The 10276-nt window shown below is 37.7% G+C and overlaps 1 protein-coding gene across 1 annotated transcript; it reads right to left on the bottom strand.

The window, feature by feature from the left end:
• Positions 1–2187: 2187 nt before the first annotated feature.
• On the bottom strand, positions 2188–9565 carry exosc2 (exosome component 2). The gene is made up of 9 exons (XM_012869218.3): positions 9221–9565; positions 6099–6200; positions 5896–5941; positions 5722–5811; positions 5579–5644; positions 5412–5480; positions 4570–4746; positions 4317–4445; positions 2188–2464 (listed from the first exon to the last, which is right to left on the bottom strand). Exons 1-9 carry the CDS (start codon positions 9340–9342, stop codon positions 2384–2386), a joined length of 882 nt encoding a protein of 293 aa, XP_012724672.2. The 5' UTR covers positions 9343–9565; the 3' UTR covers positions 2188–2383.
• Positions 9566–10276: the final 711 nt, after the last annotated feature.

The raw sequence follows: 10276 nt of genomic DNA, 5'->3' as shown, positions 1-10276 counted from the left end.
TGGAGGCGCTTCAATCAAGGAGGCGAAGAGAAGTTCAGGGAAGTCCGCCGGGGCCAAACAACAGCGACTCTTTCCGCAAGCCCTCCGCGGCACTCACGGCCACCGAGCTCTTCGAATCCGCCTTCTCGGCTTACGTGCTTATTCATCGCTTTCGCGTGAAAAGCCAAGCGGTAAACTTCGGCCGAGCAGCAGTTGTTTCGCCGAGGACGCCATACTTCCATACGCAAGGTGGTTTACAGAAGTATGTGGGGCTGCGACGTATGACGTCACGGGCGTGCGTGGGCTATTGCTTGGGAGCCTGGCGTGGCTTCACGACTGTTACAGTTAAAGCACTGATTACAGTTAGTTAAAAAACAAACAAAAAAAAGTTGGACACCTGCTAGTTACAGTTAAAGTAAAAAGTTAGCTACACTGCTGTGTGATAAAATATATGGCATTTCACAACCTCCCGTTGTCTTTTTATCTGCATAAAGACAACAAAAACAAAACAATAAGACAAAGAAACATACTGTTGCATAATGTCCATACAGTGTCAGCGCTGTAATCAAAGCCAGATTCCTTGATTATTTGCCCCTGATTGTGTGCACAAAGACGATATTGATTCTGAAAGACACTTTGGTTTACAACTCTGTCACTGGCTGGACACTGAGCTTTTAAATGACTCACTTAACTAGTTAAAACCTGGACACTGGTGACTTTCAATTAGAAAGTCCACAACAGATCACAGCTAGGAACAATTAGAACTGGTTAGGCGCAGTTGAAGCTCAACCACTGATTACAGCTCTTTACAGTTCAAACTCTACCACTGGCTAGTTACCGTTAGAGCTCTACAACTGATTACAATTGTACCACATACGGATGAGGCACAAATCACATTTTCCTTTGAGCGAAAAGATCAGAATCACACTAGGCCTGGGCAATATGTCGAGATATAAATATCGCAATTTTTAAAAAAGAGATATCTATCATTTATATCGAGATGGTGTATGTTGCATTTATAATTATACTTTTATGTATCTAGTTTGTTTGTTTTTTCAGCTGTCTGTTAAACAAAAATGTTCATGAGACATTTGGGATAAAGCTATGATTCAGAGATGCCTTTTCATAATAATTTTAGGAAAAGAAAAGCAGAGATAAATATCGTATATTGGCATTCAGCCTAAAAATATCATTATTTTTGGTTCATATCACCCAGCCATGAAAAAAAGATTGGATATGGGTCGCATAAGTCTACTTACTAAGTCTAAGTAATTTGTTTGCTGTGTGATCATAGCCTTAGTTAAAAATAATAGTTTAGCACTGGATAGATCACACACTAGTGATAACACCAATTCAGCAGGCTAGGAAATTATGTGCCAACAAGGCTTCTGTTCGATCATAAACCCGTTTGGGTAAAAGGAAAAAGAAAATTTAACTCGCACCATCAACACTTTCTGAAATAACCTTTTGAAATCCCAAACTTCCTCCCGCTTCACTGGCTGAAAGTTTGGTAACATATTAACTTAGCTTTAATCATAAGTCATGTTCCTAACTTATCAAGTGTTTTGGAGAAATTAATAAACAACAATGAACATAATTTAAGTGTTGGAGAGATATGAACAGATAACGTCTAAAACATGAATATAATTTTAGTTTTAATACAGCTAACACTGCTAATGTTATCAGACGTCGTAGCCAGATTTTGCAATTTTATTAATGGTAAATGGCTTCTTTTTTATTGTTGTAATACTAATAAAGATTCCCCATTGATTGTTGAAAAATTATTTTCAACATGCCATTTTTAATAACATTTAAATAGAAAGATGTATTTATTTATTTAATTTTTTTAAACTGATATACTTTGTAGATTGTGGTATCTTTTGAGACATACCAGAATCTCATTTCCTGTCAGAAACAAGAGTCTTGGTTTAATTAAAAGTAATCAAAACTCTAAATCTGCCATAGGTATGAGTCATTTTGGGATTCACTATATTCCTGTCATTCCCTGATGAGAATGACAGGTAAGCATAAAAGATACAAAATAGTGCAGCAAAATTTTACTGGAGCAATGTCTTTAAAAAGGATGCATGTTCTTCAAGTGGCACAAGATGGTTGCCCGTAAAAAAGCATCTTTACATTGTTCTATCTTCTATCTTTGAGGTTACACACAGCACATCATACAGAAAGCAAAAAAAGAAAAAAGAGAAATGACAATGACAATAGAATTGCTTTATGTATCATACATTATCAAAAGATCACAACTGATAACTGCTCATATAAATTTAATTTTTTTTTCCATCAGCTTTCCAACAATAATTATGCATTTGATCAAATCTAAAGTAAAAAAGGCAATTTACACCACAAGTGGTCTCGTTAGACAGATTTAGGTCTTTTTTGGGGCTTTTTAACCTTCCTGTTCCAACAGCTTCTGTTGTGTCAACATTACAATCTCCTCCATCACTTCTGGCTTCAAGATGTCCTTTACCTACAGCAAAAGCAGAAAAGCAGTTTTTGTTAAGAAAAAAGGCAGTTTACGCAAACGTTTATAGGAATAATAATAATAAAAAAACACTAAATAATTTTGGTATAGAGAGAAAGTAATAAACCAAAAAAAAACTGCTGTGGATTTAACACAATAATAATAGAAGTAAAATGTAGCAGAAAATTCAATATGACCACCAGATGGCACAATAACCCCTCATCCACTTTGTTTAATCTTACTTTGTTTCTTCGCCAATGATTAAATGTATACTGAGAGAAAAGGCCCAGCAGAGACAGTATGTCATGCAACAACTCCAGAAGTACCAGGTTCCAGAGGAGCTGCTGGTTCACCTTCTACATTACCATTATTCAGTCTGTCCACCAAACAGGACAGGTCCAGACTAAAATGCACAACTAGGTCTCTCTGATCTTACCATATATGTACATATTGTTTTTTTTTATCCTTTATTTTACTTCCGCCAAAGTTTACATATTTACTTTTAATGTCTGTACGCTGCGAATGTGTAAAACTAAAGTCCAATTCCCTGTATGCACCATGTTGGCCAATGAAGCCGATTCTGATTCAGATCCAAAAGTTAAACACATATTACATACATTTATTCTACACAAATAAGTATATTCCATGCAGTGTGTCATGGAGGCATATGCCCTTTGGCTTTGGTGAGATAATGATTAAGTCCAGGTTGTTTTAATAGGCTCATCTGTTGTGTTGCGCCTTGTTGTCTCTCATCTGTGACTTACCAATACTCCACAGATTCAAATACAGCAATACCATAGTCATTAAAACAATTATCGGTGCTTTTAGTGGTGTGGGTCAGTGGAAAGTCCTACTGAAACATTTATTCAACATTTTTCTAAAGCTTGTCAGCAAAGGGAAGCATGACGTTTTCTAAAATGTCAGCGTAGACGGCTGTGCTGACTTCAGACTAGAAGAACACATCTGGCAAAAACCAAAGAGGATATGGCTCCCCAAATCATAACTGTCCAGATTATATCTTCAGGTCATGGCTCTCCAGCTGTAGTCCACACCCTGTAAATCTGAATAGCTTTAGCTTCACAATCCTATTAAAACTAAGCTTATCAATGCTGCTTGTGCACCCTTTTCTACCACACTTTTACCTTCCACTCAATTTTCTACTATGTTTAGACAACGCTCTACAAGCAGTCGGTCTCATCACCAATGATCTTTTGTGACTTACCCTTATTGTGGAGGGTGTCAAAGACTGTCTGATGGACAGCTGTCAGGTCAGAATAACTATGTGAGCTCTGTCTTAAATTTTTTACTGGTTTAATGTAATATTTTAATTGTTTATGAGTTTTCATTACAGCAAGCCATTACTATCAAAAATAACAGAAATAACTACCTGAATTGAATAACTAGGTGTGTTATTCAATTCAGGTAGTTATATCTGAGTTTTGACACTCAGATATAACTTTTGACGGTGTCAAAACTCAAAATATCTGAGTTTTGACACCGTTGTGTCACATGACCAAATGAGCTAATTTCATTGGCTAGAAGCTGCTCGACTATCGAGTGTAGATTGCTTTGGCTTGAGCTCACCGAAAGTCAACACGTTTGCAGCTGAATTTTTGCAGCTGAATATTTTGCGGGTGAATTTTTTGCTGGTGAATTTTTACCAGATTAAAAGTCAGTGTAAGGAATTCAATGTCTAAAAAAATTTCAGTGCTTAAAATTCGGTGTTAAAAAAAAAGGTTGATTCCAATGGGACTGTTTTTCTTCCACAGAGTTTCACCGTTTTTTCTTAAATTACTGGAATAAACAAACATTTTCAATGTATTGAGATGCACCCGTATATTCCGTTGGTGATCCTTACCTGGTGCTGGAGAGACGACTCGTAGCAATAGAGTACGCTTGTGTCATACAACAGCACTTTATGCGCCGCCAAGGCCAGCAGGCAGTTTCTCAACCGTGAAATCACCTCTCGATCTGACAGGCTTACAGGCTGAGAGGACAGAAACAAGACATGCACAAAAACAACCTCAATTAAGCCCAGTACAAAAGCTGACATATTTAAGAAAACGATGAGTGACTAACGTCCGATCGGTCTTTGTGGGTTCTACATCTACCTCCAGACTGGTGTAGAAGCCCCCAGCTTCCTCCTCTTGTTGTCCCGGCGTGGGATACAACCACACAAAGCCGTTGTTCCCTAAGATGATGGATGCACCGCAGGGCAGGTTATGGAAATGTGTTTTCTGCCTCTTGATCAGAGAAGGGGAGAGCTGCACCAGCACTCCTTGACCCAACTGAGAGAAAGACGAGAAACAGATCATTAGCTAAAATTAAGACCAACTTTAAAACAGTAAAAAGTGACTTTTAATCAATTCTAACACAAAAAATATAAACCTAAACTTTAATAATGGCTGATACTCTGACATAGGGCTGGACGATAATTCAATAACGATTTATATTGATCGATAGACGTATGGTTCAATATGAAAAACAGGGGTCAATAAAAAGTTCAATAAAAGAACAGTGCATTTTAGCCTATCATGTAGGTTAATAATACAGTCATTACATCCTCCCAACCAATCACAAACCCAGGAAAGCTTCATCAGCCTTCACAGAGTTCAGAGAGCACGAGTTATTTTTTTTGTTTTTTAACATTTACAGTTTTCGTCAAAAGTTTGTTGAATAAAGGGTTGTGTTTGAATCCATTTATTTAAAAATAGGTCATTAAGCAACAGCATAAAATGGCCAGGACTGCACTTAAAATGTATATTTAGAATTTATTTGATAATTATCATATCGATCAATATGATTTCTATTTTATCGATATGCTTTCATTCTATATCGTCCAGCCCTACTCTGACATGTACAATGAAGTGGAAAATTGGTCATCAATTAGTGGCATCTCACAACATGAAAGAAATGCAATTTCATGAAATAATCACCGTGTACCAGGACTCACTTTTCCATACTTTAAACTGCGAGTGTGAAGTGACAGGGCTCCATCTGAGAAGACAGACTGCACCTCTGCCTAAAATCCCAGAACAATTTAAAAAAATATTTATTATGCATGGAAATATAAGACACAAGTTGGAGGATATCGAAAACTAATTATGAAATCTGCCCTACACTGATGAGATCGCCCTCTTGAAGGTATTCTCTCATGGTGAGCTCATCTTCTGCCGACCTTCTCCTCTAAAAAGTTAAAACCAAATACTTCAGCGAACACACCGTAATGCAAAAATTACACTACACAAATCATTTCTACTTGCCAGTTCTCCTCCAGGCAGGTTGACGGATGACAACAAGAGGACAGAATCTAACCTAGAGTTAGTCTCCACCTTCCAACGCTTCTGTTGAACCTACATTTAACCACATTAGACGGATCAGCGATTCTTAAAAATTCATACTGAGGCTATTTCTAAAGAACCGCACGTGGCTCTCACCTCTGTAATTCTGCCAACGACAACATCTCCGACTTCACCGTTAAATCTGCAATACAAAAAAAAAAAAAGATGTAATTCAATTGCATTTGCATGATTTCATGATTTCTGCAAAACACAACAAGATATAAAAGTGAGTGAAAGACAACAGAGAAGTTTTATCTGAGTTAGTAGAACCACCAGCTGCTCAAAGGTAAACAACTCACCTGGTCTTAAGCGGTCTGACACAGATAAGTTTGTCCACCCTCTGCACCTCTCCGGCAACTGATGCTGTCAGCTTGTCTTCGTCGACATATGTGCCATGACCCCTGGTGAAAAACAAAGACAGAATAATTCAACCAAAAGGCCACGAGCAACATAGAATCTATCTGAAATAAGTAAACTGATTTAAGTTTATGTTTGGCCGTATAATTTCAACTCCTGGGTATGTTACCATCTGTGGATCTACAGCAGTTTTGTTTTGCCCCAAGCCCTGAATTTCTGACTATGCTACTTGCTGCTCCACCCTCACAAAAGCATCTAAGATTCAGTCAATATTAAGATTCAAGAATCTTTATTATCATTATGATTCATCATTGTGACAAAAATTATGAGACGAACACCGGCTCACTTTCATTTAATTATCTCTCTAGCAGATTAAAGTTGATTTTTTTTAAATTGGACATAAACTTTTGCTGATTTGATCTGTGAGCTTATGTTTGTCCACCCTGTGCAAAATATGGTTTTCAGTAAAAACAATTGTTTAAATTACAATAGTAACTGAACTTTAAAACACAGTTATGAAAGGTTCAAATTAGAGATCGACCAATCACGTTCTTCCTGGCCAATACCGATTGCCAGTTTTCCATGAAATCTCCTCTGCCGATTACAATTTTGACCGTTGTCATGTTTTCTTTTTCCTAGGGACTCTTAACACATAAAAAGGGACAAAACTGTGCTGCAGATACAGTTTTATTGTTTTGAATATAACAAGAAATAAAGAAATTACAAACAAATCCCAATTTGTGCAACAAAGTTAAAGTCCCTAACCTTTATTTGACTTAATGAAACTGCATTTAAAGACCCAAAACGGTCTTAGTTTTGATTAAATAATGAATGAGAGCATTTGACCTGCTGACAGAGAAAACTGGTCCATTCCAGTCTCTGGCTGAATAATTGTTGCATCTCAAAACATAATTCTGTGTTAAATGTTAAAATTGACCAATGTTGCAAAAGTATTTAGCGTAGCAAATATTGCACATGTCTTGATGGCATAGGAGATTAGTATTGGGAGGGTGCTGTAAAATAATATTTGAAATGAATAGTTTAATAAACTAGGTCAAAGATCATTGGTCAAAATATTTGGTGGGAAAGACATTTATCGTTTGTCATTTTTACAGCCATTTTCTTTGTTTGAGTTTAAATGAAAACTGATGTTTTATTGAGTTTTTAATGCACTTTTCTTGCATTTTAAAAGGACCTTAAGTACATAAATATGTTGCAGCACATGGGTAAATTAAAATATTAAACATTTAAAAGTTAAACTAAAAATGTATTGATCCCCCCCACCTCCATTTACATAACATTGGGACAACCAACCCCACTGGGTGTGACAACCAATACAGTGTCAGTGTTGGTTGTCACAGGTTAACTTTTTTGATTTAGATATCAACAACTCTTAAATAGAGTAAGATAAGGGATAATAAATAAACTGTTTTATTAAACTGAGATTTTAAAAATGTGACAACCATCCCCAGTCTCCCTAAATGTTATTGCCCATGGACAACATTTGATGTCTGCAATTATGTGCCATATGCACAGTTTGACTCTAGTTTCCAGACGGAACCAGAGTCAGTATTGAGCAAACTTTAAATAATATTAAATAGTAATACCCTAATTAGAGCATTTGGAACATTTCCTGGGTGGGTGTATTGGATAATATTTTCCCTTTTTTTTAAAAAAAAACACCAATTCCTATATGGGTGTTTAACAGGCGACAATTTAATCCCAACAATTCCTCTGCTGTTTAACAATATCCTGGAGAACTTCTTCTCAGCGTTTGTGGTGCAGCAGAAACACCAACCCGCCATGCTGGTTTGCGATAATAATACTGACACTCACTTTCTGGCCTCCTCTTCTTTTTTTACAACAAAAAATGCCTTCGCTGCTTGGTTTGAGCTTTGGCATCTCAGCCACATCCCAAAAAACCTTGGAAAAACCTTGTCAAAAGATGTAAACATTAGAAACTCGTGGTGTCGTGCTATTCAGCTAACAGCACCGAAGTTTTCCTGAATCTTCAAATGGCCTCTCAAGTCTACTCAGTAGGCCAAGCAGACTTGACGGATGTCCAGAAGATAGTCACTGACACCCTACACAAGGAGAGTAGGCCACAAAAGGTCATTGTTGAAGAAACTGGTTAAAGTATTTTCATAGAAAGTTGAGTAGAAGAAAAAAGTATGGAAATGCATGCCTGCAACAAGGGTAACTGCAGCCTTAAGAGGACTGTCAAGCCAAATCCATTCATGAGTCAACCTATCAAAGAGTCCCTATACAACGACAAATCTTACAGTGTCACATCTGTCTTACCTGGGCTAAGGAGAAAAAGAACTGGACTATTTTTAAATGGTCCGAAGTGCTTTTGAGATGAAAGTAAAGCTTGCATTTCATTTGGAAATCACAGAATCTGGATGAAGGGTGGATGGAATCAGAAGTTGCTTAAAGTCCAGTGTGAAGTTTTTTTAGTCAGTGATGGTTTTGGGTGCCATGTTATCTGCTGGCGTTGGTCCGCTATAGTCTCTGAAGTCCACAGTCAATGTAGCCATCTACCAGGAAATTTCCAGAGCACTTCATGGTTCCTTCTCCTGACACGCTATATGGACACGCTGGTACCAAAATATCGCCATCAAAGCAATCTGGGTTTCCATTAGATCTCAGCAGAACCACAGACTGACCGCCTCCATGCCATGCTACTTCATGCAAAATGAGGCCAAACCAATCATGGAGTGTGTAGAAATGAAAAGACTTTTCAGAAGTCATACAAAATCCTCTTCAAAATAAAAATGTTCCTTATTTTATGCAACATCTTATCCGATAAGGCACTGGATTGGAGGTTTTCAATACATATAAGCCATAATAATAATCATCAACATTACACATTTTCACGATAATCTAGATACCTGTACGTGCCATCTGAAAGATCTTGTGTTGCTCCTTCAAATAAAGTCATATGCTTTGACATGTTTTGAAAAGTTTTCCCCCAGAGATGAGCTTGATGCTCCTTCATAAACGCGCTTAAATGCCTTACCCCCATGTGAGCATGTTACTGTTTGTGACAAACCCCCTTACTTACCTCATGAACCCAGTGTCTGAAGTGATAACATCTCCGGGGACAACCATATCTTTCCGGTCAGCGGCAGGAACGGATAGAGACATCGCTTTTATAACGGTCGGTAATCTCATGTCTACGGCCATGCTTCTTAACTTTCCTCTGTCTAGCTTTTTTTTTCTCCCCGAGCTTTGGTTGGACGTTTTACCGCGGTACACTTTAGAAAAAAATCCTGAATTATCTCTAACCCAACCGGTGGTATTAACTCTACTGTACAACCAAATTTGAATAAGCTAAAAATGCCCACCGATACGAAAGAACCACGCTAAGCAACAAACGTTCTTCTACTACTCTCTTGGAGTACTGTGTGAAGGCCTGAGGCGTAACAGCGCCCCTTTAGGCAAGGAGGGGATACGACTGGGACGTATTTTAATGTTGCGTTCCATTTGCCTCGGAATTCGAAAATATCAACTTGGACTGGAGTAGATCCGTGTTGAAAGCGTTCCAGTAAACACAGTTAGAGAAGTCGGGATTCTAAAATTAAAACAAAAGGTTAGGATTCAAATATAGCGACGGCCGGGAAAGCAGTTGTTTTGTTCGTAGTACCTCTTCTAAACGTCTTTTAAAGCTGTACTTTCCACATGCAAACACCACTTTTGATTTGTTCAGTTCAGAGTTGCAGCCACTACATATAAGGTTGATCTTAGACACAGTCATACAACTGTGTCTTATAAGATAAACATGTTTTATTTATGTTGTAAATGTGACGAGCTGCCATATTGGATCTGACAATCGGCCTTTAAAAATGTTTCCGACTTTCCCAAGGGAAACTCCGACTCTAGCGGCCATTAGTTAGTGTTTGTCTTTTTTCTACTGGAGTCCGGGATTTCCCACTTCCGACTGAAACTGGAATGCAACACTACTATTCGTGTTTTTTATTACAGGATTGTTACAGAAAATAGATTTTTTTCCGAAGTTTGAAGATGTTTCGCTTCCTTTTGGAATTACCATGACCTGGATGACTGAGAATCTTCACCAGCGATTTGCAGTAAGTTTTGCTTATCTTGTAAAAAAAAAGAC

The sequence above is a fragment of the Fundulus heteroclitus genome, unplaced genomic scaffold (assembly GCF_011125445.2).
Source record: "Fundulus heteroclitus isolate FHET01 unplaced genomic scaffold, MU-UCD_Fhet_4.1 scaffold_82, whole genome shotgun sequence".
NCBI classification, from domain to species: Eukaryota; Metazoa; Chordata; class Actinopteri; order Cyprinodontiformes; family Fundulidae; genus Fundulus; species Fundulus heteroclitus.
The sequence above is the reverse complement of the archived record's forward strand: the minus strand, read 5'-3'. Positions and strand labels throughout refer to the sequence as shown.